The sequence below is a fragment of the Coregonus lavaretus genome (genome assembly GCF_964263955.1).
Source record: "Coregonus lavaretus genome assembly, chromosome: 40".
In the NCBI taxonomy this organism is placed as follows: Eukaryota; Metazoa; Chordata; class Actinopteri; order Salmoniformes; family Salmonidae; genus Coregonus; species Coregonus lavaretus.
Genome location: NC_140027.1, coordinates 11146789 through 11174021, shown reverse-complemented (window position 1 = coordinate 11174021; position 27233 = coordinate 11146789). Strand labels below are relative to the sequence as shown.

Genomic DNA, 27233 nt, shown 5'->3' with positions numbered 1-27233 from the left:
TTCCAGCGCGGTCGTCTCTTCTCCGCTATTTCCGCTAAAATTGTCACATGACAGATAAAGATCATGGCATAAGGCATTCACTTCACAATCTTTCTGTGATCGTTGAAAAAAAGACTGTAGGCTACTCCATCCTCCGATTACGACAGGAGGTCAAAATGTTAACATGCCTCCAATTCGTCAATAATGTTTGATATTTGAGGAATGTATATGTAGCAGACGCAGTAACGTGCAGGAAAACAGGAGTTATAACTATTTGGGGACGACTCCCAACTCAATCACGGGATATCCTGCTAACTGGAGCGAATAGTTGATCTAGGCCTACGAAAGAGGAGAAAAGTACATTTGTAGGGAAATGTAATGCTCAAAACAATGTCTGAACCAGATAAAAAGGAAATAACTCCAGAAGAGGCGCCTGAAAATGGAACGCGGATAACAAACATTGGAAATACATCTGAAACTGTTAATGGAAAGACAAAGGATGTAAGTGATACTTTGTAGCCTATTTCTGACTAATCACTTATTGGTGCTCCGTTACATTTCCAAGTCGATACATTATATAGTATTTTCTTTCTGTCACTGTCTCATCACAAGACCTCCTACTTAAGTTGTTTGCGTTCGTGCAGAGTACCGTATGTACATAGTTTTATAAAGTTCTTCTAGGCTACTGTAGGCTATGTGTATTGTTCGAAATCATGATAATAATGCATGAAATAATCATGCATCAATAGTGCATAAACTATAGGCCCGCTTACTGGCATGGCAATAATCAGTTTTGTCACAGCCAATACATCACGCTTGTTTTTCCATTAACGTGTATATTATACATGTAATCAACATGTTTGTATTTGCCTGTATTGGGCAGAGCCCAAATTAGAATTTTGGTTCATTACACACTACTTAATTATCTTCAGTGATTTAATGTGTTGACTTGACACTTATCAGACTATGTACATTATACATAGTCAATGTCCCTATTTGCTCTATTGCTTTATTGACATCAACACGGATCCGACCCATATGGATTCATATGATCATAAGCTGTACCCATTACATGACTTGACCTGTTGGATCACACACTTCATTTTTCATCCAGCGCCTGTATTTTTCATGCATTTTTAGAGTAGGAGTGCTTATTTGGGATCACAGTTTTGGCTTTTACATGGACAGGTGGGAGCTGATCCTAGATCAGCATTCCTACCTTGAGACACTTAATACTAAACAGTAGGGTCTATATGTATACTCTAGATATGGCTATGATATTGCATCTATACTAAAGCTTTATTTGCGTAGAATATTCACCAGCTGCTTTTCTTGTCTGTGGGGGTGCTCCAGGATTTTGACCTTGCAGCAGTGTACCTGTCAGACGCCCAGTATAACAGGAACATCTTTTTCGACACAACACCTCAGGCTATAAGGTAGGTAGAGATGGTTATGTTTAATGATGTTAGGTTATAGCTGTTGCCAGATGGTTGTGTTTAATGATGTTAGGTTATAGTTGTTGCCAGATGGTTATGTTTAATGATGTTAGGTTATAGCTGTTGCCAGATGGTTATGTTTAATGATGTTAGGTTATAGTTGTTGCCAGATGGTTATGTTTAATGATGTTAGGTTATAGTTGTTGCCAGATGGTTATGTTTAATGATGTTAGGTTATAGTTGTTGCCAGATGGTTATGTTTAATGATGTTAGGTTATAGTTGTTGCCAGATGGTTATGTTTAATGATGTTAGGTTATAGTTGTTGCCAGATGGTTATGTTTAATGATGTTAGGTTATAGTTGTTGCCAGATGGTTATGTTTAATGATGTTAGGTTATAGTTGTTGCCAGATGGTTATGTTTAATGATGTTAGGTTATAGTTGTTGCCAGATGGTTATGTTTAATGATGTTAGGTTATAGTTGTTGCCAGATGGTTATGTTTAATGATGTTAGGTTATAGTTGTTGCCAGATGGTTATGTTTAATGATGTTAGGTTATAGTTGTTGCCAGATGGTTATGTTTAATGATGTTAGGTTATAGCTGTTGCCAGATGGTTATGTTTAATGATGTTAGGTTATAGTTGTTGCCAGATGGTTATGTTTAATGATGTTAGGTTATAGCTGTTGCCAGATGGTTATGTTTAATGATGTTAGGTTATAGTTGTTGCCAGATGGTTATGTTTAATGATGTTAGGTTATAGTTGTTGCCAGATGGTTATGTTTAATGATGTTAGGTTATAGTTGTTGCCAGATGGTTATGTTTAATGATGTTAGGTTATAGTTGTTGCCAGATGGTTATGTTTAATGATGTTAGGTTATAGTTGTTGCCAGATGGTTATGTTTAATGATGTTAGGTTATAGTTGTTGCCAGATGGTTATGTTTAATGATGTTAGGTTATAGTTGTTGCCAGATGGTTATGTTTAATGATGTTAGGTTATAGTTGTTGCCAGATGGTTATGTTTAATGATGTTAGGTTATAGTTGTTGCCAGAGCATTCAACTTGTTGAATACATCCAAATCGACAGAGCATGTATTAGAAGAAATAAAAATAGATAGAATCTTGTCACTTGTAGCTTAAGGATAGTAGTAGAGGTAGTCCTGCTATCATAGGCCGTGTTTGTATTTGTGTGTGTAACAGTATTAAAAAAAAAGACAGTCATCAGAAAGAAAGAGAGAGAGAGAGAGAGGGATATCTATGGTTGAAGATATTGGATAATTCCACTGAAATATGGATTCTGGTTGTTGTTGTTTTTTCCACAGATTGTACTTGCTCTATAACCACTGGGGGTTGCAGATCCTGGTGTATGCCTTCATCATAGTGGACCTGGCTTTGGCCATCTTTGAAGACCCAGCAGTTGTTCCTCTGCCAATATGGGTAGATATCCACAATGATATTCCTCTCAGCTTGGTGCAATTCTCAGTCTTTTTAAACGCCAATGTTTTAGCCCAGAGATAATGAAGCATTCCATGCGCAGTATGTAGGAATTTCTGTCTCTTGAAACCTTTACTAATAACCCACTTTCTTTAGGCTTGTTTTATTGCTCTTTTCATGTTTTAAATCTATCCACAGTTGTCCAACAGTTGTATTATGTGTAGCACTGTGTGTGACCTCTGTTTTTTGATGAGAGTACCAGGGTCGTGTTCAGTAGGCCTAGGGCATGTTGCAGAAATGTTCTGAAACAGAAATGTTCTTATTGGACAAGTTCATGTAGCCCCTCTGTTTCAAAGCATTTTTTCCTGTTTGCGCCAAATGAACACCACCCCAGTCAAACTTGGTTGAATTGCAAACAATTGGTTGTGCAAATGTAATCTTTTCCTGAATTGATAGTAGCCACACGTTTTTGTCTCCCTCAGGCGACCTCAGTGATCGAGCTTGTCTGTCTGGCAGCCTTCACTGCTCGGCTCGTGCACTACGCCAAAGTCATCCCCCGGGAAAGGTTTTGGAAAGACCCCAAGAACATCTGCATCTGTGTCATCATTTTGGTAGGAGCGACTCAACTACTGCAATGCAATTATTTTTAGGTGCAGGAATAATGCACAGGGGAACAGCGGACCTCTAATTTCTTATCTTTATTATTTTTCAGCCCTGGTATACTACAGTTTAGGGCGTGCATATTACCCTCATGTTCTTTAGTGCAATACAATATAGGACAATACAACTTTATTTCTCCAACTACTACATCGGAAATTCCTTGTCTGCTCTGCTCCTACCTCTCCTCACAAGACATGAACACTAGGGTCAATGGGATCCAGTGCTTTTGATTCAGTATGCATATCTCTATCAAGGTACAGGTACCTAAATAATACATTTTAATTTATTTGAATGATTTTATCCAGCGACAGCTTATACATATTCTGTATATATGAACAATGCTGGAATCAAACCCACAACCAAGGTATTACTAACATGTATTAGTCTGGGTCGTTGAAAGAAATCGCTACTTTGCCCCTAGACGCTGATCTTGGGTCATTGTAGCATTTACCCCGGTAATGGTTGAGGTTAGGATTGGGGGAGGGGAATCTGATCCTAGACCTGTACCTAGAGGAAACTTTGGTCAAGAAGGAATTGGGAAACCCACCCAGTGACTCAGTGTAGCAGCATTTGAAGGAACTGTATTACAAGTTGAGAATGTGCTGAGAAGTGCTTTGCACATTGTTGTGAATAAACCTTTAGCCCGAAGTTTCCCTGTGTCAGGGATTCTCAACTCCTAGTTACTTCCTAGTGTTAACGCTATGACTCGGTTTGATTCTGAATAAACAAATGACTCATTTTGAGTGCACTGTTGTACACCGCTAACTCCTGTATTGACCATATATGCAAACATGTATTGATAGCAATAGATATGTAGATATAGATAGTATATGGCAGCTATAGATGGTGAAACATATTTCAATGTAAATTGTATGACTGGGGTGGTGTTGACTTTTGATTGAGCAGTGTGTGGAAAAGTGGAGCCCAATGTTGGAATTGGTCTAGCTTCAAGCCGTCATGCTACTAGACCAATTCCAACTTCCAACACTGGGCTCCACTTGAGTTAGTTTCTGTGTGAGAATTGCTATGAAATAATCCAAAATGCTGAATTGCAAATCAACCACTAGCCATTACTCTCACCCACTTCAGGATTGGATAGATGGAAACAATATGACTACAATACAATAACCACACTAAATCTATACAATCTACTTTGATCTCCAGGAATCGTTAGAGGTCCATTTTGGAATTTAGCATACAACTTTGAGTAACGACTCCCATTACAAAGAAACAAACAGGGTACTAATTGAAGTTTTTCCCTTTCTCAGCTCTCACTTGTTGACATGATCATTTATGGGGCGTTGAAAGCCACGGGTTTCTACGCTGTCCGCTGGTCGCGGGTACTGAGGCCCCTCCTACTGGTCAACATCACTGAGGGACGACAGGTAAAAACTCTCTCCTTTTTTCTCCGTCTCAGTTAATGTATTGTCTGTCACACACACAAACACCATCTTCCCCCTGATTCAGGGGGGTTGGGTTAAATGCGGAAGACACATTTCGGTTGAATGCATTCAATTGTGCAACTGACTAGGTATCCCCCTTCCCTTTTATCACTCACTCACATTCTCTCTTTCTTCCTCTAGCTCCGGAGAGCATTCCGAAGCATCCGAAACGCACTGCCTCAGATCCTCTATGTCTTCCTGCTCTTCATGTTCAGCGTGCTCATGTTCTCACTCATGGCCCTCAAACTCTTTGGGAAAAGGTAAGTCAGGATCAGGAAAGTCCTGTAGTCATATGGGCATATGTTTGCCAGCATTGTAAGCTCTAGAACAGGGGTGACCGTCTTGTCTGCAGAGGACTGGTCTGAGTGCAGGCCTTTGTTCCAGCCAAGCAGTAATACATCTGATTCAACTAATCAACTCATATATATCGAGACTTTTATTAGTTGAATCAGGTGTGTTTGTGCTGGGTTGGAACAAAAGCCTGCACCCATGCCGGTCTGATATAGTTGGCAAGCAAATAATTATTACCAAATGCGTAGCACTTCATAAAGTTGCACTGAAAACTACTGTAGTTGCCTCTATAAGAGCAGGTCTAGGATCAGCTATTCTGTCCCAATTCCCAAACCTAATCTTAACCATCAGAAAGAAAAGCAGTGCTCTGAGGGGCTATGTCATCCTACACCAGCCTTGTGTGGTTAGTAGAGCACATCCATCCATACTTCCTGTTTGCAAAGAGGGAGGGGACTAGGATCAAGTTGCCCTTAGACACTCATCCAGGGTCATTTCTGCAGTTGACCGGCTAATGGTGAAGGTTCATGTTTTTGAGGGGGGGCGGGGGGGGCATTGTTGTTGGACGTAATGCAAACCAGATTTGTGCTGCTTTTTCCTCCATAGGGACCTTAAAACAACAGAGGGACGCCCCTATTTCACCAACTATCTGGAGATTGTCTTTGATCTCTATGTCCTAGTCACTACTGCCAACAGCCCGGATGTCATGTGAGTACCCTGGATATATCCACTATCCAACCATATTCCTTATGATTTTTATTATGAAATCTAGTAAGATGTGAATGCTTCTTTAAAGCTAGAATCCTTAATTGAAAAAATAACAAAGCTGTCACCACACCTCTGTTTTGGTAAAAAGCCTAGGAATGGGCATGAAGAAATGTAACCACTGTCAAATTCCTAGACAGAGCTATGGATGCAAGGGCTGACCATCCACTATATCACAATTCTAGTTTTAACCATGTTTTGAGGCTAGACAATGTTTGTTTACATTGTTTACAAACATTGGAGTAAAAACAATCTTATATTTTGGGTTCTGATGGAGTATGACAGTTGGACTAAGCTCATGAGGCATTTATAAGTTATATCTTTAAGAATCAATAGGTATATATCATTAATTTATAAGTCCAAAAATGGATGTAGCATTTAAGGATTCTAGCTTTAACTGTATGACTTTTAATTTGTAGTACAACTTTAAGTACAACATCCCCTTTCTATATACACTCAGTGGCCAGTTTATTAGGTACACCCATCTAGTAGCGGGTCGGATCCCTCTTTGCCTCCAGAACAGCCTGAATTCCTCGGGGCATGGAAACGTTGCTCAAGGGTCCAAACGCGTGCCAGGAAAACATTCCCCACACCATTACCCCACCACCACCAGCCTGTACCGTTGAAACCAAGCAGGATTGAGTCATGGACCCATGCTGCTCCAAATCCTGACTCTGCCATTAGCATGACGCAACAGGAACTGGGATTCGTCGGACCAGGCAATGTTTTTCCACTCCTCAATTGTCCAGTGTTGGCGATCGCGTGCCCATTGGAGCCGCTTCTTTTTGTTTTTAAAGTTGATAGGAATGGAACCCGGTGTGGTCGTCTGTTGCAATAGCCCATCATTCTCAGTAAACCCTAGACACTGTCGTGCGTGAAAAGCCCAGGAGGACGGACGTTTCTGAGGTACTGGAAGCGTCGCGCCTGGGACTGACGATCATACCACGTTCAAAGTCGCTTAGGTCACTTGTTTTGCCCATTCTAAAGTTCAGTTGAACAGTAACTGAATGCCTGTCTGCCTGCTTTATACAGCAAGCCACAGCCACGTGACTCCCTGTCTGTAGGAGCAAACCATTTTCTTGAACGGGTGGGGTACCTAATAAACCTACAACTATTTTGCTGGGAGTAGATTATACTTGCATTGATGGTGACACGTGGTGGTTTTTGCCTACTGAAGTTGAATAAACTGGTTGTTAGTCGCTCTGGAAAAGAGTGTCTGCTAAATGACTAAACTGTAAAATATCATATGAGTCATTTCATTGTTTCATCTTTAATATACAGACACACATCTTGATGTATTTTTGTCTTTATTTCCCCACGTAGGATGCCAGCGTACAACTTCAGCGTTTTCTTTGCCGTGTTCTTCATCATCTATATCCTCATCAACACGTACATCTTCATGTCGGTGTTCTTGGCGGTCGTGTACAACAACTACAAAAAGTACCTGAAGGTAGAGTGGGCGGACAAGACAATGATAGAAGCTCAGCATGATTTCTTCGCAGATTTTCTCCTTTTGTTGGTTCTGATATGGTTTGTTCCATTCTGTGTAGAGCGCGTCTGAATGAGCTAGTAGAACGTCGCATGTTGTTATGGGTTTATTATGAAATTCAATACTGGTGACTTTAAAATGTAAGTAGCCTTGGCTTGTGCGAGACGGAATGGCTCATAGAAGCAGGAGCCTATCTCCTGTGTCTGTAGCTTAAGGCAGCTTGGTGTACAAGTACACCCCCCAAGAAAGGACGCTGGTCTATCGCAGGGCCTTACCCTCAAATCTCCTTAATGCTAAGTGCCAAGCAGAGACCCATCAGGTCCCATTTTTACAGTCTTTGGTATGACTCCGCCGGGCATCGAATTCCTAACCTTCCAATCTCAGGGCGGACACTTTAACCACAAGCCCACTGAGTTGGTGAGAAAAGTGAGTGGCTGATAGTTGTGTGGTGTCAAAAAGGACTCATTATGAAACTATAACCCTCATCACTTTCCCTAGGTGGGTGTTAGTCTAAAGTCTACTTTGCTTCATCTTCACTGATCTGAGGTTATAGGTCAAGTAAAAGTCACTTCACCCATGTGCTTTGGGGTGAAGTTTCCTCTAGGTACAGGTCTAGGATCAGATTCCCCTCCCCCAATCCTAACCTCAACCATTTGTGGGGGAAAATACTACACTGACCCAAGATCAGCGTCTAGGGGCAACTTCATCCTACTCCTATCCTATGTACCCAATCAGGAAGAAGTACGGCTGCTCGTCAGGGCCAAGAGGCACAAGATGGTGCGTGCCTTCGGCGTGCTGCAGGAGAGGAAGGGAGAGGAGGAGCCTGTGGTAAGCCAGGCCTGTTGGAACCAGCTTGTGCGGTTGGTCCAGCCGGACATCAGCAACGCCCACAGGGAGCTGCTGTGGAGTGTCTCCGACGACAACAACAAAGGCTGCATAGGTGAGTGGGTGGAGTCTACGTCACACAGAGACCCACACAAAGATGTTACATGCTGACTAAATTGCAGATTGCAGATGACTGCCAGATCTCACAACACCTGGATAGGTGTTTAATATGTCAGCTAACATCCACATCATATGATATAGCCATCTGAAGCCCGAATTCCCAGTCACTGACATAGTACACAACCATTGGTTCATGGAATGTAACGCCTGCAATGTAGTCGCCCTGGAACGCGACCATAGTGTTACCCAAGCAGCACCTTCTTTGAGCTGAAGCCTTAATTGATTCATTTCATCCATCCACCTGTGCAGGAAAAGTGGCATTTGTTCAGCTGGCGGACCTCCTGAACATCCAGGTGATCATGATGAAGTCACGGCCTCACCCCCTCCAGACATGGCTACCCTCTCTCTATCTCTCCTCCCCCAGTCGTCTCGTCTGCCGCATGGTCCAGCACAAGTGAGTGCAGCCAAATACGTTACTCAGCAGACGTACAGGGAAGAGGTTTGGGGGAGCGTGTGAAAGTATCTGAAAGTGTGTGTGTATATATATATATATATATATATATATATATATATATATATATATATATATATATATATATATATATATATATATATATATATATATATATATGAAAGTAATTCAGTGTTTCTCAACCAATTCCTTGGTAAACCTCATAATGACATCTTTTTTTAACTAGTTCTTGTTTGTGGTGATATAAGTTCAATCACTTTTGCCCGCTATTTACTAGATACCTTTCAGCGTCAGAGCCGTGGTATAGTGGTAACATATACAACTCCCTACTGGAGACCAGGTTTCAATCCCTCCCTCTGCCCTTCCCACTGTTTCTCCCACTTGCGTGTTAAACACCTAAAAATTACTTTAAAAAATCAAAACTTCATTTTCGTTGATGCATACATCAGTTAGCTAGACTCCTTTCTTTGCATAAGATAACTTTAAGATCCATTTGGTACATTTTGACTTTGGTATTTGACTGGTCATTGGTATGTCCAGTATTTGTGGTTTTTCCTGTGGGAACAATAGCGTTTATTTTCCAAGTGAGCCTTGAAACTTTACAAGAGTTGTAGAATGTGTGTTAATTTTATGACGTCTGTGAAAGATGTGACTTATAAACGTTCACAAGTCACTCATTATATAATGCTATACCTCTAAAATATAGTCCAGATAGCTAGAACATGGTTGACATGAACATTGTTGACTTGAACATGGTTAACTTAAGACTAGAGTGTGGGGCAGCTGTAGTGTGTCTATGTGCGCTTATATACGTGTAGGTCTCATGTATATCTTTGCGTTTTTCTTTCCGTGTGTGTAATATCCAGGGCGTTTGTGTACACCTACGACCTGATCATCCTGGTTAACGCGGTGTTCATCGGTCTGGACGAGGACGACCCGCTGATAGCCAACGTAGAGTGGGCTTTCCTGGTCCTCTATCTCCTAGAGATCATCCTCAAACTGTACAGCTTTGAACCCCGCGCCTTCTTCTCCAGACACCAGTTCTGGAACTGGTGAGAAGCCCAAGCATTTTTGTCCGGTTACGCGGGCAGCGATTTAAGCCTAGTCCTGGACTAAAAAGCATGCTTACTGAAGAATCTCCATTGAGCTTTCTTTTTAGTCCAGGACTAAACTCAATCTGAATCTGGGAAACCAACCCCTTATGTAGCCAGTAGTAGTATACAGTGGCTTGCGAAAGTATTCACCCCCCTTGGTATTTTTTTCTATTTTGTTGCCTTACAACCTGGAATTAAAATGGATTTTTGGTTTTTTGATTTACACAACATGCCTACCACTTTGAAGATGCAAAATATTTTTTTGTGTGAAACAAACAAGAAATAAGAACAAAAAAAACAGAACTTGAGTGTGCATAACTATTCACCCCCCCAAAGTCAATACTTTGTAGAGCCACCTTTTTCAGCAATTACAGCTGCAAGTCTCTCGGGGTATGTCTCTATAAGCTTGGCACATCTAGCCACTGGGATTATTGCCCATTCTTCAAGGCAAAACTGCTCCAGCTCCTTCAAGTTGGATGGGTTCCGCTGGTGTATAGCAATCTTTAAGTCATACCACAGATTCTCAATTGGATTGAGGTCTGGGCTTTGACTAGGCCATTCCAAGACATTTAAATGTTTCCCCTTAAACCACTCGAGTGTTGCTTTAGCAGTATGCTTAGGGTCATTGTCCTGCTGGAAGCAAACCTCCGTCCCAGTCTCAAATCTCTGGAAGACTGAAACAGGTTTCCCTCAAGAATTTCCCTGTATTTAGCGCCATCCATCATTCCTTCAATTCTGACCAGTTTCCCAGTCCCTGCCGATGGGGAGAAACATCCCCACAGCATGGTGCGAGGTGTTGGGTTTGCGCCAGACATAGCGTTTTCCTTGATGGCCAAAAAGCTCAATTTTAGTCTCATCTGACCAGCGTACCTTCTTCCATATGTTTGGGGAGTCTCCCACATGCCTTTTGGCGAACACCAAAGTGTTAGCTTATTTTTTTTTAAAGCAATGGCTTTTTTTCTGGCCACTCTTCCATAAAGCCCAGCTCTGTGGAGTGTACGCCTTAAAGTGGTCCTATGGACAGATACTCCAATCTCCACTGTGGAGCTTTACAGCTCCTTCAGGGTTATCTTTGGTCTCTTTGTTGCCTCTCTGGTTAATGCCCTTCTTGCCTGGTCTGTGAGTTTTGGTGGGCGGCCCTCTCTTGGCAGGTTTGTTGTGGTGCCATATTTTTTCCATTTTTGAATAATGGATTTAATGGTGCTCCGTGGGATGTTCAGTGTCGGATATTTTTTGTATAACCCAACCCTGATCTGTACTTCTCAACAAATTTGTCCCTGACCTGTTTGGAGAGCTACTTGGTCTTCATGGTGCCGCTTGCTTAGTGGTGTTGCAGACTTTGGGGCCTTTCAGAACAGGTGTGTATATATACTGGGATCATGTGACACTTAGATTGCACACAGGTGGACTTTATTTAACTAATTGTGACTTCTGAAGGTAATTGGTTGCACCAGATCTTATTTAGGGGCTTCATAGCAAAGGGGGTGAATACATATGCACGTACCACTTTTCCGTTATTAATTCTTTAGAATTTCTTGAAACAAGTTATTTTTTTCCTTTCACTTCACCAATTTGGACTATTTTGTGTATGTCCATTACATGAAATCCAAATAAAAATCCATTTAAATTACAGGTTGTAATGCAACAAAATAGGAAAGACGTGAAGGGGGATGAATACTTTTGCAAGGCACTGTATAATTTGTTGTTTTCCCTTCAAATACTTTGAGCGTTTGATTGAACCTGCCTGGCCGGGGATGGGCAGGGTCTGCACTTTGGTGACTATTCAATTGGTTCCATTGTGTCAGGCAAGCTCAATCAAGCACGGCTAAAGTTGAAAGAAAGAAAACCAATACTATTTGAACCCAGATCTGGTCAATATTAGAAGCAATGTTTTATGTTCCCCTTATGCCATGTAGATGCACCATCCTTAATTCTGTGACCAAGGCTTGTTTACTTAAGAGTGGTACTAGCGGATTAGGTATATGATGATTTGAATTGCAATGAAAGGAGACCGCTTCTGCTTGGTTTAAATACTTGTGTAGTAAGATCTTCCTCCCCACTATCCACACAGGTTTGACACCATCATCGTCATCACTGCCTTAATAGCTATGATCATCAATTCAGCACTGAAATTATGTAAGTAAAACCTAAATCTGTGTCAGGGAAGGGAAAAGGGATACCAAGTCAGGTCTTCCGCATTTAACCCAAACCCTCTGAATCGGAGAGGTGTGGGGGGCTGCCTTAAGTGACATCCATGGCATTGGCGCCTATATGGGCCATGTTCCTGGACACAGACCAAACCTAGTCCTTGATTAGAATTACATTAGATTCTCCATTGAGCATGGTTTTTAAGTCCAGGATTAGGCATAATCTGTGTCAGGGAGACCGGCCCAATATGTCTTTAAATCTAGCACATTGTGTTATCATGGATCATATCATATCACTTCCACTCTTTACTCACAAACAGTAAAGGTTATTTGTCTTTGTTAAGGGCTCTGCAGCAGTGTGCCTGCATTGCAACCATCAATGTTTTAGGCCTACATTTCCGATTTGTAGACCACCATGCCATTGAGATAGTATAAAAAAATGACAGTAAAAGTTATTAAGGCAAATACAATAAACAACTTAATTGTCCATTTTGTCTGGGGTTTGCTGTTCCCCATGAGCCCCCCTCTGGTGGTGATGGCGGCTCATTGTTAATGTTGGCTGCTGTTGACCATTGAGCTAACATTGGGGTTTTACATTATGTCAACGCTGTGCTGGCTCTGGGGAGCAGGAGTGGAAGGTCACCCATAGTAAGCCTCTCATTGGTTTGTTGGAGTCATCCTATTGTTTCTGTTGCCCATATATTTTTGTCTTTTTCATGTGTTATTTTAAACCAATTGATGATTGTCTGTTGAATGAGGAGTCGTCATCATGTTTCATTTGAAAATGAGCAAAAGTACAATGAAAGACAAAAATAAGATGGTACTTTATTAATGTTTTTTTGGATAGATGACTCTTGATAGATACTCAAATTAAATTATTGAAAAATCAGGATAGTATATAATTTTACATTTTAGTCATTTAGCAGACGCTCTTATCCAGAGCGACTTACAGTTAGTGAGTGCATACATTTTCATACTGGCCCCCCGTGGGAATCGAACCCACAACCCTGGCATTGCAAATGCCATACTCTACCAACTGAGCTACACGGGACGACACATAATGACGTACATTGGTAGTGGGTGGCATACTTTGGCGATGGATGAGGTTTTTCCTACTTTTAGGAGCTTGTTGAAAAGCGCTATAAATCAAACATCTGCTTCCTATGTTGACTTGGGATGATGTTTATTTTCCTTGTCCTTTTTTCATTATGCTGTCTGGTGCACTCTACTACAGCAAATGATTTTGCCCTCCGAGTCTGCCTTGCGTTCATGTTGGGATGTTCATGTGTTTTGTCCCAGCTGGAGGCTACACCAGCCGTCAGATCCTGGACATTGTGTTCATCCTGCGCATCCTGAGGCTCATACGAGTGGTGGACAGCATCAAAAGGTTAGGAGGTCAAGGACTTCCATTTCCTGTATGAGCAGGGTCTGGTGTGTGTGTGTGTGTGTGTGTGTGTGTGTGTGCGCTCATGTACGCGTGCATGTAAGACAGTTTCAAAATAAAGATGTGAAACATTATCAAACTGTTTCCCTTAACTGCCAGGGCTAGTATCTGCAGTAGCTACTGTGACAAAATGAATTTGCAGAAAGTCCTATACAAGTCAGATATGGTTTATTTTGATATTCTCATTCATAGACTTGGAACTCATATTCTTCCTGATGTTCTTTCTCCCTAAGGTTTCGTGCCATCATCAACACCCTCATCAAGATTGGACCGACGATACTCACATTCGGACAGCTCATCGTCGTAAGTTGTTTGTGTGTAGTAAAGTTAAATTACACCAAGAAGGGAATGTGTTTATTAAGGATATGTATGGACCAAAGTGTGACCCTATTCCTGCTTATTGAGCTTAAAGTGCCAATCAGCAGTTGAAACAATACCAAAGTGTACTCGCCACTGTTTCACTAAAAAGCTGAGGGATGGGACTGGAGAAATGTAACCACTCTCAAATTCATAGACCAAGCAATGGATGCAAGGACTGACCATCCATGATATTGTAATTAAAGTTTTAATCATGTTTTGAGGCTATTTAGTGTTTTTTTACATTTACTTTGTTTACAAACATTGGAGTAAAACAAGCTTATATTTTGGGTTCTAATGGGGTACGACAGTTGAACTAAGCTCATGAGTTTGACGCTTGTAAGGGAATCAGATGATTTCAAATGTCAAGATGAATCAAATTCCCAATCTATCAGCTGTGTATATCCAGCTATAAAATGCCTCAACCCCAAATTAATGGAAAAGATAAGAACTACAATTGTGTGGCGCTTATCTCTTTCGTTCATTTTGGATTATGCCATACATCTGAATCTACAAAACAGATGGTCTTGGTCATTGACTCATATTTAAATTACACTGAAAACATCAGACAATTCATATTTGAGTGAAATGTTCCTTCAATATTTAATCCTGTGTTGCAACTGATGATTGATTGACTGCATAGTTGTCCCATATACAGTGCATTCGGAAAGTATTCAGACCCCTTGACTTTTCCACATTATGTTACGTTACAGCCTTATTCTAAAATTGATTAAATTGTTTTTTCCCTCATCAATCTACACACAATACCCCGTAATGACAAAGCAAAAAAAGGTTTTTAGAAATTGTTGCAAATGTATTACAAATAAAAAACTGATATCACATTTACATAAGTATTCTGACCATTTACTCAGTACTATGTAGAAGCACATTTGGCAAAGATTACAGCCTCAAATCTTCTTTGGTATGACGCTACAAGTGTGGCACACCTGTATTTGGGTAGTTTCCCCCATTATTTTCTGCAGATCCCCTCAAGCTATGTCAGGTTGGATGGGGAGTGTCGCTGCACAGCTATTTTCAGGTCTCTCCAGAGATGTTCGATCTGGTTCAAGTCCGGGCTCTGGCTGGGCGACTCAAGGACATTCAGTGACTTGTCTCGAAGCCACTCCTGCGTTGTCTTGGCTGTGTGCTTAGGGTCGTTGTCCTGTTGGAAGGTGAACCTTCGCCCCAGTCTGAGGACCTTAGCGCTCTGGAGCAGGTTTTCATCAAGGATATCTCTGTACTTTGCTCTGTTAATATTTCCCTCAATCATGACTAATCTCCCAGTCCCTGCTGCTGAAAAACATCCCACAGCATGTTGCTGCCACCACCGTGCTTCACCGTAGGGATGGTGCCAGGTTTCCTCCAGACGTGACGCTTGGTATTCAGGCCAAAGAGGTTTGGTTTCATCAGACCAGAGAATCTTGTTTCTCATGGTCTGAGTCCTTTAGGAGCCTTTTGGCAAACTCCAAGCGGGCTGCTTTTTACTGAGGAGTGGCTTCCGTCTGGTCACACTACCATAAAGGCCTGCTTGGTGGAGTGCTGCAGAGATGGTTGTCCTTCTGGAAGGTTCTCCCATCTCCAGAGAGGAACTCTGGAGCTCTGTCAGAGTGACCATCGGGTTCATGTTCACCTCCCTGACCAAGGCCCTTCTCCCCCGATTGCTCAGTTTGGCTGGGCGGCCAGCTCTAGGAAGAGTCTTGATGGTTCCAAACTTCTTCCATTTAAGAATGATGGATGCCACTGTGTTCTTGGGGACCTTCAATGCTGCAGAAATGTTTTGGTACCCGTCCCCAGATCTGTGCCTCGACACAATCCTGTCTCAGAGCTCTACGGACAATTCCTTCGACCTCATGGCTTGGTTTTTGCTCTGACATGCACTGTCAACTGTGGGATCTTATATAGACAGGTGTTACTTACCAAATCATGTCAAATCAATTGAATTTACCACAGGTGGACTCCAGTCAAGTTGTAGAAACATCTCAAGGATGATCAATGGAAACAGGATGCACCGGAGCTCAATTTTGAGTCTCATAGCAAAGGGTCTGAATACTTATGTAAATAAGGTATTTCTGTTTTTTTTATTGTTAATACATTTACCAAAAATTCTAAACCTGTTTTTGCTTTGTCATTATGGGGTATTGTGAGGATTTTTTTGAAATGTGTAACGTAACAAAATGTGGAAAAACAGACGGGGTTTGAATACTTTCTGAATGCACTGTATTTCTCAGGTGGTCTATTACATATTTGCCATGGTGGGAATGGAGCTGTTCAAAGGGAAAATCCGCTTCTTCGAGGCTAACTCCACTGATCCGGATAAGGCATTCTGTGGAAACCCCCTGCTCAAAAACTCAGCATTCGTCAAGCACAACTACTGCAAGAACAACTTTAACAACGTGGTTTCCTCTTTTATCCTCCTGCTGGAACTCACCGTGGTCAACCAGTGGAATGATATCCTTTTCAAAGCATGGGAAAATACATTGAGATATTAAGCTAAAACATTACTTTTTATGTGCTCTTGTGAAAATGTTGCTCCAAGATAGAAATCTTGAATCAGAATTGTAAGGTAAGCTGTGTTCACTGACTAAAACAGTCAAAAATACATTACTTTACAGTAGGTTGGTGTGTAGAGAGTTAAACATGAGTTTAAATTGCAATATAACTCCTCTTTCTTTACTAAACAGTCTTCATAGCTTATTTTAGGATCCAGACAACTGGGTAATTTCTGTGTTTCTCAAAGTTGCCAGGCTAACTTGACCATTCAGTGGAGAATTGTTACTATTTTATTATTTTCTTTAATGTTGGTCCCACTGCTGTCCAGCGGTTTCACCACAGTCACTCACATCTCAGCCAGGATGTTCTTCGTCCTCTTCCACATTGTAGTCGTCATCATCATTATCAAGTAAGAACAAGTCTCCTTTGAAATACTGAGAACCAAACAAACTTTTCTCAATGATACTCTATTGCTGAATAAAAAATCGACCCCTACACCCCAGGCACTTCTGTAGATCTAAAAGGATTAGACAAGTTTAAGCAATATGGTAATAACTTCACTTTGCCTTTTGATTTGCTTGGTGGAATGTCTGCCATATTGCTTATACCTATCCAATAGTTTCAGATCTGCAGTGCCCAGTGCCTAGGGGGCAGTGATAGGAATACATTTGGAACCCAGCATAGTATGACTTTGTATTTCATAACTCTCTCGCTCTTTATGAGAATTGACTATCACATGCCTTTTTTCCCTCAGTATTTTCATTGCTTTCGTCCTGGAAGCCTTCTTCGTGGAGTACACCGTGGACAGAAGTAACCTACAATCTTCTCTGGAAAAGAAAATTGAGGAACTGGAATTGGGCGTCAAACAGTACGTGCCTGATAGTTTTGCAATTGGAGAATAATCATTTTTTATGCCTTGGGTGGGCTTGATTTCGTATTGAGTCAGAGGGGTGAAAGTGTAGCATGCATAACTTCCTGTAGCCATGAGTCATGTTCCAAGCTAAACCACATACAGTATTCATGATGCACTGCCTTCAAATAAAGGGTTTGCTAACTGCTAATTGTTCATGTTAAAACAAAGGGTTTGCTAATTGCTTATTGGCCAGTAGATGTGGCAGACTGGGGGTGTGTTCAGTGAGGTGAAACGTTCAGAGCATTGCAAATAGAAATGTGATGAATAGAGTTGATACGATTTCCTATTCAACATGACAATCATATCTGCTCAATCTACGCAAAACATTCCAATCTGAACGTTATGTAATGATGTGTCCTCCTGAACAGCCATGTTTATCTTGTTTTATTGTGCTTTCTCTTTGTGCTAATCAGAGAGAAACTGGATGGAAACTTGGTGGATGCCATGGAAACGAACGACAATGATATGGGCACCTCTGAGTCGACCAAGGGAAAACCTGCACTCATGTTCAAGATCGCCTCTAAAAGTAAGCTTTGAGGAGAATTCATTGTAGCACTGTCTGAATCACCTGTATGGTGGTATGACACATTTTATACCTTGGAAATCTATGAATGTGAATGGAAATATATGCATATGGCAATTAATGCTTTTTCAAATATTATGGCTGCTATAATATGCTATACAATGTTATGAATTCTGAATGCACAATCAATGCATCATAGAATCACATAGAATCATCATAGCTATACAGTATGTGATGAATTATGATTTACTACCTGGAAAAGGGTTATCAAAAACCTGGGTTGTTTTCAATAGGAAACAGCAAAAGATTTAGCAAAGGAAAATATACATCTGCGTTTTTGTTAGACACGTTCAGGTAGTAGCCTACCTGAATAGGGCCTTTTTAACAATCTGTACTGACATCAGCTTTCTGCCTGCTTCCTCCCAGGATACAAAACTGTGGACGGTTTGTTACAGAGGATGTTTGAGGCGGACCTAGACCCAGAGGACTTTGCAGAAGATGAAGATTTCGATCCCAATAACCCATCGAATCTGAACTTCCCAAATCCAACCTTTGATTCTGTATAGCCGTGGTCAGAAAGGGAATAAATACTCTAATTTAGCTTTCTGTTTTTGTACTGAAATGCCTTATATTATCATGCCTAATGTATCATAAAAAATACTATATATTATGAAATATTTCTAGAGGTTTATGTAAAACACAATACACTATAAACGGGTAACATTCCTCAATGTGATATTTAGCTCGCTAGTTTGATCTCTTTCATATACTGCTTTTTGTAAATATCTTGACAACACAATCCACATTCATCAAAAATGAGATGTATTCTTGTTTGATGATCGCCATGTGAAGTTATACTCAAAGGAACAGCATTTGATCATCTATCATGAAGGGAAAACTGAAATGATATAAAATGGAATATCTACTGAGGTAATTTGCCGCAGCATAAAAGGTTGTTTCTTTTGTCTGTTTCTTCTATTGGGAAATCTGACTCAAATACATGCTGTATGTAGAGACTTTACTCTCAACTATTTATATTGTCATTTATGGACAGTTTCCCAGATACAGATCAGGGCTTATCCTGGACTAAAATGCATGTTTAATGGAGAATCTCAATTAAAATGGGTTTTTAGTCCAGGACTATGTTTAATCTGTGTCCAGGGAACCAGCCCTCGAAGTTCAGTCACATCCAACCAACCAACCTTCGATACAACCAATACTCTGTAGGCCTATGTACATCATTATTTCTCTATTAATAAAGCATGAATAAAGCAAAAAAAAGAAGCCTTTCTTATGATGTATTATGTGCGGCCAAACTAACATTTCATGTAACCAAGCAATAATTGACCAAAGACTGGTTTGCTCTGACATCATCAGTACAGCCACTTTCTTCACTCTTCACTTTTTCAAGTAAGCTTTGGCTGTTTGGTGCATAGCCTACCCTACCTGACATGTGCAGAGACTACTATGATTGGAAATGGTTGGATAGCTACAGTGCCTTCAGAAAGTATTCACTTTTTCTACTTGTGTTAAAGCCTGTATTTACTAGATTAAATTTAGATTTTATTTTGTCAATGGCCTACACACAATACATTATGGGGTATTTTTACAAATTCATTAAAAATTAAAAGCTGAAATGTCTTCAGTCAATAAGTATTCAACCCCTTTGTTATTGCCTACATAAGTTCAGGAGTAAAAATGTGCTTGACAAGTCACAAGTTGCATGGACTTACTCAGTGTGTAATAATAGTGTTAAACATGATTTTTTTAATGACTACCTTGTCACTGTATCCCACACATACAATTATCTGTAAGGTCCCTCAGTCGAGCAGTGAATTTCAACCACAAAGACCAGGGAGGTTTCCAATGCCTCACAAAGGGCACCTGTTGGTAGATGGGTAAATATAAAAAAAGCAGACATTGAATATCCCTTTGAGCATGGTGAAGTTATTAATTACACTTTGGATGGTGTATCAATACACCCAGTTACTACAAAGATACAGGCATCCTTCCTAACTCAGTTGCTGGAGAGGAAGGAAACTGCTTAGGAATTTCACCATGAGGCCAACAGTTACAGAGTTTAATGGCTGGGATAGGAGAAAACTGAGGATGGATCAACAACATTGTAGTTACACCACAACACTAACCTAATTGGCAGAGTGAAAAGAAGGAAGCCTGTACAGAATAAAACATATTCCAAAACATGTATCCTGTTTGCAACAAGGCACTAAAGTAATACTGCAAATAATTGTGGCAAAGCAATTCACTTTTTGTCTTCCATACAAATTGTTATGTTTGGGGAAAATCCAATACAACACATTACTGAGTACCACCCTCATATTTTCAAGCATAGTGGCGACTGCATCATGTTATGGGTATGCTTGTAATCGTTAAGGACTGGGGAGTTTTTAGGATGAAAAAGAAACGGAATGGAGCTAAGCACAGGCAAAATCCTAGAGGAAAACATGGTTCAGACACTGGGAGATGAATTCACCTTTCAGCAGGACAATAACCTAAAACACAAGGCCAGATATACACTGGAGTTGCTTACCAAGAAGACAGTGAATGTTCCTGAGTGGCCAAGTTACAGTTTTGACTTAAATCTGATTTAAAATCTATGGCAAGACCTGAAAATGGTTGTCTAGCAATGATCAACAATCAATTTCACAGAGCTTGAAGAATTTCTAAAAAGAATAATGGGCAAATGTTGTACAATACAGGTGTGGCAAGCTCTTAGAGATTTACGTGGTTTAAGTGGTGTGAACACTTTCTCAAGGCACTGTATGTGTGCGCACTGTGCAAGGTGAGTTGCCCATTCTTTGTGAAAGCATATTACTTATTATCAATGGCTCATGAGTTTAGCACATCTGTAAGTATTTATCATAACACACAATATAAGAATGTATTACTCCATTGTAATAAATTCTGGATGGCCACCATTTTGCGAGCTCTGACCCAACTTTGCTATTTTGTGATTCTTTTGGAGTTTATTTTTACTTAATTTTCATGAAATGTATCCTCTATCATTTCTTATAACCGACAAGAAGTTTTGAACATCAGATCGGCAGTTACTTACCCAAATTCCGGCTTCAACTTCGACCTTGACTCATCTTCCCTGGGCTCTTTCTGCAAGAGGAAACGCCGGCGTTACAGAGGCAGGAGATGGGGAGTCCTGGCGAGATTAAGGCGAAGGGAAAACCGGCCACCTCTTCCCTCCATTCTATTGGCCAATCACTTCATAATAAGATTGTCATAATACAATGAAAACAGGTCCCTAGTGGACTTGACTAACATTAGCATGAATGCTTGGATAGTGGAGGGGTCAGAATGGAAGGGAGAGACCGAGATTCAAACTATCGTAGTTACTTTGGAGACTATGCTCACTGTAATCATAATACTCTAATAACGCTCATTCGGATTAGAAATGCAACATGTATTTACGTGTAGCTGTCCTCGAGAGTTGAGTTGATGATGTAGGACTCTGGTTTGCCCACCAGAGATCACAATGTCCTTGGTAGAGTTTCTGGTCGTAGTAGTGGTTAGAATGGATACTTCAGATGTACCAGCAGTTGTCTCGTGTCTTGATTGAAAGTTCTCTAGACGACTATACATGCCAGCTGCAGAATGAAATGATAAGGTCTAGTGCATTGTCTTCTTCTTCACCTCGTGTAGAGGTTGAGAGTTTCAGAGTTTCTCCATTTCAAACGTGTGGACTAACGTCTCACGTTTTCTGGTCTTTCTGGTCTGGTAGAAATTCAACCATTTGCAACGTTTAGCTCACGCTTCACGTCTGCTGGTCTGAATTTTGTCACAAGGCTTTTTATGCACTCGGGGTAAAAGGGGCGTTCCATCATGTTTATGCTCATCTGGGCGTGGCCACTGACTGAGAACAAATCAATATGGAAAACAATCATCTCATCTAGAATGCTAAAATCACATTGTTATCTTCACAAAAGTATTATTATACTTAATCATTCGTTTTATACAACCATTAGATGCAAACCCCATAACTGGGAAGTGTACACCCCCAGAGATACAGTTATGTTGTTCCACCGTATTTAATGACATCACAACATAGTAACACATTTGACATGATTGTTCTTTAAGTCCCTACCAACCATTTCCCACATTCTTTTAAGTAGGAATATTGTTTCATTATCCACTTTTGGATGTTGGAGTTTTGGCGGGAAGACTTCCTTTGTCTCACAGGGAAAAAATGTCTTCATGGCTTTCGGACAAGATACCTCCATGGCTATCCAACTCGATGGATTCTCCATCCACCAAGTGGACAGGAGAGTAGAGTCAGGGAAATCGAGAGGGGGAGGGGTTTCCCTTCTTATCTACAACAAATGGTTTGCTGACTCGAGCGCAGTGGTAGTCTCGACCCATTGTTCACCCGTCTTGGAATACTTGATGGTCAAATGCCTTCTACCTCCTGAGGGAGTTTTCAGCTGTTATCGTGACTGTTGTATACAGGACAATAAATATAACACGCTGACACTTAACAAACTGTACTAGGCTATAAACAAGCAGGAAAACTTACATCCGGAGACTGTCTTTCTTGTCTCCAGCGATTTTACTTCCGATCATTAAGACACGTGATGCCCAACTTCCATCAAAATGTCTCCTTCACCACTAGGGGCAATAAAGTCCTAGACCACTGTTACTCTTCCCACAAGTAAGGCCCTCCCTCGTCCGCCATTCGGAAAATCAGATCATGACTCCGTACTCCTGCTTCCTGTTTACAAGAAGTACCCGTGACTCGCTCCGTTGATCAGAATCAGAGATTATGTTACAGAACTGCTTTACTAGCGTTGATTGGAATATGTTCCAAGACTCCGCCGATAACATCGACAAGCTAACCACCTCCGTCACCGGCTTCATAAGGAAATGCATCGGTGACGTTGTCCCCACAGTGAAGGTTCACTGCTTCCCCAATCAATTAACACTGAGGTTGGTGCTAAACTAAAGAACAAGGCTATCACACACAGGGCTATCGCAGACAACCCTGAGGCTATGGCTGACAGGAACAGGAACAAGTACAAGAAGTCCCGCTACGACCTCTGCAGAGTCATCAAACCAGCAAAAGGACAATATAGGAATAAAGTGGAATCATACTACACAGGCTCCGACGCCCGCCGCATGTGGCAGGGGCTACAGTCCATTACGGATTACAAAGGAAGACCCAGCCGTGATCTGCCCAACGATGCCTCTCTTCCAGACGAACTCAATGTATTTAATGCCCGCTTCGACAATAACAACAGGCGTACCATGCGTGAGGGCCACCACCGACCCAGAGGACTGAGTGATCTCGCTCACCGAGGCCGATGTGAGTAAGGTCTTTAATCAGGTCAACACTCACAAGGCCGCGGTGCTGGATGGTATTCCAGGGCGCTTTCTTAGAGCATGTGCATATCAGCTTGCAGGCATATTCACTGTAATTTTCAACTTCTCCTTGTCCCAGTCTGTAATCTCCACATGTCTTAAAGATGACTACCATCATTCCTGTTCCCAAGAACTCTAAGGCTTCATGCCACAATGACTACCGCCCTGTAGCACTCACATCATCCCAGACGCCCTAGACCCACTCCACACTGCCCTCACCCACCTAGATAAGAGGAATACCTATGTGAGAATGCTGTTCATTGACTACAGCTCAGTGTTCAACACCATTGTCCCCTCCAAGCTTAGGACCCTGGGACTGAACACCTCCCTCTGCCTAGTACATCACTGGGGCCGAGCTCCCTGCCATCCAGGACCTCTATATCAGGTGGTGTGAAAGGAAGGGCCGGAAATTCATTAAAGACCAAGCCATAGTTCTCTCTGCTTCCTCACGGCAAGTGGTACCGTTGCATCAAGTCTGACACCAACAGGCTCCTGAACAGCTTCTATCTCCAAGCCATAAGACTGCTAAATAGCTAACATAATGGCTACACAGACTATCTGAGCTATTTGACCCTTGTATTTTTTCTCTATGCACACTCACAATACCCTACACACTCACTCACACTGACACTCCAATACACACACAATATGCACACGTATTTATGCAGAATCTACACACTTTTGACAGCATCTGCATGTCTGGGCCTTAGCTGGGCAATCTGGAGCCCTTGTAGCATGATGGGTAGATCCACAATTTCCACAGTGTCATTTCCACACACTCACATACAATCATCATTTACACTGTTGCTGCTCTGTTTATCATATATCTATTACGTTTGTTATATAGCTCCTGTGAGTTTATTGTGTGTGTCGTTTGACTCACCATATTGTGATCTTGAAGAACCACCCTACTTTGGCTAAACGTTGTTGTTATACTAGCTCAGGAACGTGAGCATGTTAGAGTGATAGCTTAGAAACCCGAGCCATTTATAAAGAACAAAGTCTCATTCTTCCAACACAACATTGGCGCCGAAGATGGCTGATCCTGCACTCGTCATCTCCACCATCTCTCTGCCTCCTCCGGACGCATTTCTGCCTCACCCAGGCGATCCTGTAATTCCCTGGGAGCAATGGAAAGGCTTGTTTGAAAGTACCTTCAAGCCATAGGACTGGATACTGTTGCCGGCGCCAGGAAACGTTCTATCTTCCTACACTGCCTCGGAGAGGAGGGGTGCCGCATTTTCAGCACTTTGGGACCTGCGGCCTCATATGAACAAACAACAGCAGCTGTCAACTGAAGTTTGTTTTACTCTCAAAACGTTTTACTGAGACGGCTTCTGTTCAAACAACGCCGCCAGCGAGCTAGTGAATCAGCTAGCCAGTTTGTAGCTGATTTGAAAGCTCAGTCATGTTAATTTGGAGCAATACAAGACAAACTAATAAGAGATCAGCTGGAAAACTTCCAACTCCCGGGTACAATAAATATTGTTACTTGAAGATGCTAATTTAACCCTTGCTAATTCACTCACACTTGCTCTACAAATTGAGTCAGCCACTGAATGTGCTGCTAAAATAGATGAAGCACAAGCTTACCCCACAACAAGTTCTAGCATTAGGGAGCAGTCACTGCAGCAGCTACATACTAGCTATGACATGTGTTACACAGATTCAACGGGCTCAACACAGCTAGCACGGCCCCATCAAGGGCACCAGTAGAGGCCATCAAGGGCTCCAGATTGACCAGCTAAGGGTCAGACATGCAGATGCTGTCAAAAGTTGAACCATTTCATCAGCGCAACCACGTGCCTAAGACAGCCACAACACTCAGGCAGTGATGCATACAGTTGGGCCCCACTCAGTGAACCTTGCCCTCTCAAGGTGACTTTGCTAAATGCAGCAACATACAACAAGTTCTTTCAGCACTAGTCACCTTACCGCTATACATACAGTGCCTTGCAAAAGTATTCATCCCCCTTGGCGTTTTTCCTATTTTGTTGCATTACAACCTGTAATTTAAATGGATTTTTATTTGGATTTCATGTAATGGACAAAATAGTCCAAATTGGTGAAGTGAAATTTAAAAAATAACTTGTTAAAAAAAATTATAAAAAAGAAATCACGGAAATATGTTCACCCCCTTTGCTATGAAGCCCCTAAATAAGATCTGGTGCAACCAATTACCTTCAAAAGTCCCATAATTAGTTAAATAAAGTCCACCTGTGTGCAATCTAAGTGTCACATGATCTGTCACATGATCTCAGTATATATACACCTGTTCTGAAAGGCCCCAGAGTCTGCAACACCACTAAGCAAGGGGCACCACCAAGCAAGCAGCACCATGAAGACTAAGGAGCTCTCCAAACAGGTCAGGGACAAAGTTGTGGAGAAGTACAGATCAGTGTTGGGTTATAAGAAAATATCCAAAACTTTGAACATTCCACGGAGCACCATTAAATCCATTATAAATTTTTTTAAAGAATATGGCACCACAACAAACCTGCCAAGAGAGGGCCGCCCACCAAAACTCACGGACCAAGCAAGGAGGGCATTAATCAGAGAGGCAACAAAGAGACCAAAGATAACCCTGAAGGAGCTGCAAAGCTCCACAGCAGAGATTGTTGAATAGTTTTGCACTCTCAAGTTCTCTGTTTTTTTGTCTTATTTTTTGTTTGTTTCACACAAAAAAATATTTTGCATCTTCAAAGTGGTAGGCATGTGTAAATCAAATGATACAACCCCAAAAAAAATATATTTTAATTCCAGGTTGTAAGGCAACAAAATAGGAAAAATGACAAGGGGGGTGAATACTTTCGCAAGCCACTGTACCTACCTCTATCACTCCAGTATCCCCACACATTGTAAATATGGTATTGGATCTGACCCTGTATATAGCTTCTTACTTTCTCGTGTTCTTCTTATTTCTTCTTTTTATTTATTGTGTGTTTTTGTTCTACCTTATGTTATTTGTAGTGCTACATTGATATTGATATTGGTCCTTTGTAGCTCAGTTGGTAGAGCATGATGCTTGTAATGCCAGGGTAGTGGGTTAGATTCCCGGGACCACCCATACGTAAAATGTATGCGCGCATGACTGTAAATGGCTTTGGATAAAAGTGTCTGCTAAATGGGATTTTTATATTATGATTACTGCGTAGTTGGGTTTGCAGCTTGCAAGAAATGCATTTCACTGTACTTGTGCACGTGACATTAAAACTTGAATTCGCGTACAAGCAATTTTTTTGATCTGTGTTCAAACGTATCTATAGCAGAACAGCAATGATCAAATGCTCAAATGCATTTACAGAACTTCTGATCATTTTCATGCCTTAGTATCTGACTTGCACATCTTAAACCACATTTTACAAAACATTAAATACAAATGTCATCAGTGAATAAAAAGTTTTGTTAACAGAATTTTAACACATTGCTTTCATCAGAAGAGAAATGTGTGCACTTGTGTTCACTGTTTCCGGCAATCAGTAAGTACTACTGCACACAATTCTAAATCATCCCAACAGTGTCATACCATGTACACCATGTACACCACATCAGTCACTGGCTTCATCAATAAGTGCATCGATGATGTCGCCCCCACAGTGACCGTACGTACATACCCCAACCAGAAGCCATGGATTACAGGAAACATCCGCACTGAGCTAAAGGGTAGAGCTGCCGCTTTCAAGGAACGGGACTCTAACCCGGACGCTTATAAGAAATCCCGCTATGACCTCCGACGAACCATCAAACAGGCAAAGAGTCAATACAGGACTAAGATTGAATCGTACTACACTGGCTCTGACGCTCGTCGGATGTGGCAGGGCTTGAAAACTATTACAGACTACAAAGGGAAGCACAGCCGCGAGCTGCCCAGTGACACAAGCCTACCAGACAAGCTAAACCACTTCTATGCTCGCTTCGAGGCAAGCAACACTGAAGCATGCATGAGAGCACCAGCTGTTCCGGATGACTATG

General features: G+C 41.4%; 1 protein-coding gene across 1 annotated transcript; it reads left to right on the top strand.

Moving 5' to 3' along the window:
• Positions 1-285: 285 nt before the first annotated feature.
• Positions 286-19149, top strand: LOC311113529 (two pore channel protein 2-like). The gene is made up of 19 exons (XM_084156771.1): positions 286-480; positions 1333-1415; positions 2736-2850; positions 3330-3458; positions 4776-4892; positions 5091-5209; positions 5844-5945; positions 7326-7452; positions 8227-8431; positions 8746-8890; positions 9775-9960; positions 12074-12138; positions 13449-13536; positions 13827-13896; positions 16179-16398; positions 16759-16849; positions 17195-17308; positions 17767-17879; positions 18303-19149. Exons 1-19 carry the CDS (start codon positions 358-360, stop codon positions 18440-18442), a joined length of 2352 nt encoding a protein of 783 aa, XP_084012897.1. The 5' UTR covers positions 286-357; the 3' UTR covers positions 18443-19149.
• Positions 19150-27233: the final 8084 nt, after the last annotated feature.

What these genes read in the sequence shown, in the direction of transcription:
- LOC311113529 (XM_084156771.1), top strand. Translation starts at nt 358, where the DNA reads ATGCTCAAAACAATGTCTGAACCAGATAAAAAGGAAATAACTCCAGAA. An exon ending in TTGTTCCTCTGCCAATATGG is followed by an intron (nt 2,851 to 3,329) that starts GTAGATATCCAC and finishes TGTCTCCCTCAG; the next exon opens with GCGACCTCAGTGATCGAGCT. An exon ending in ACTACAAAAAGTACCTGAAG is followed by an intron (nt 7,453 to 8,226) that starts GTAGAGTGGGCG and finishes GTACCCAATCAG; the next exon opens with GAAGAAGTACGGCTGCTCGT.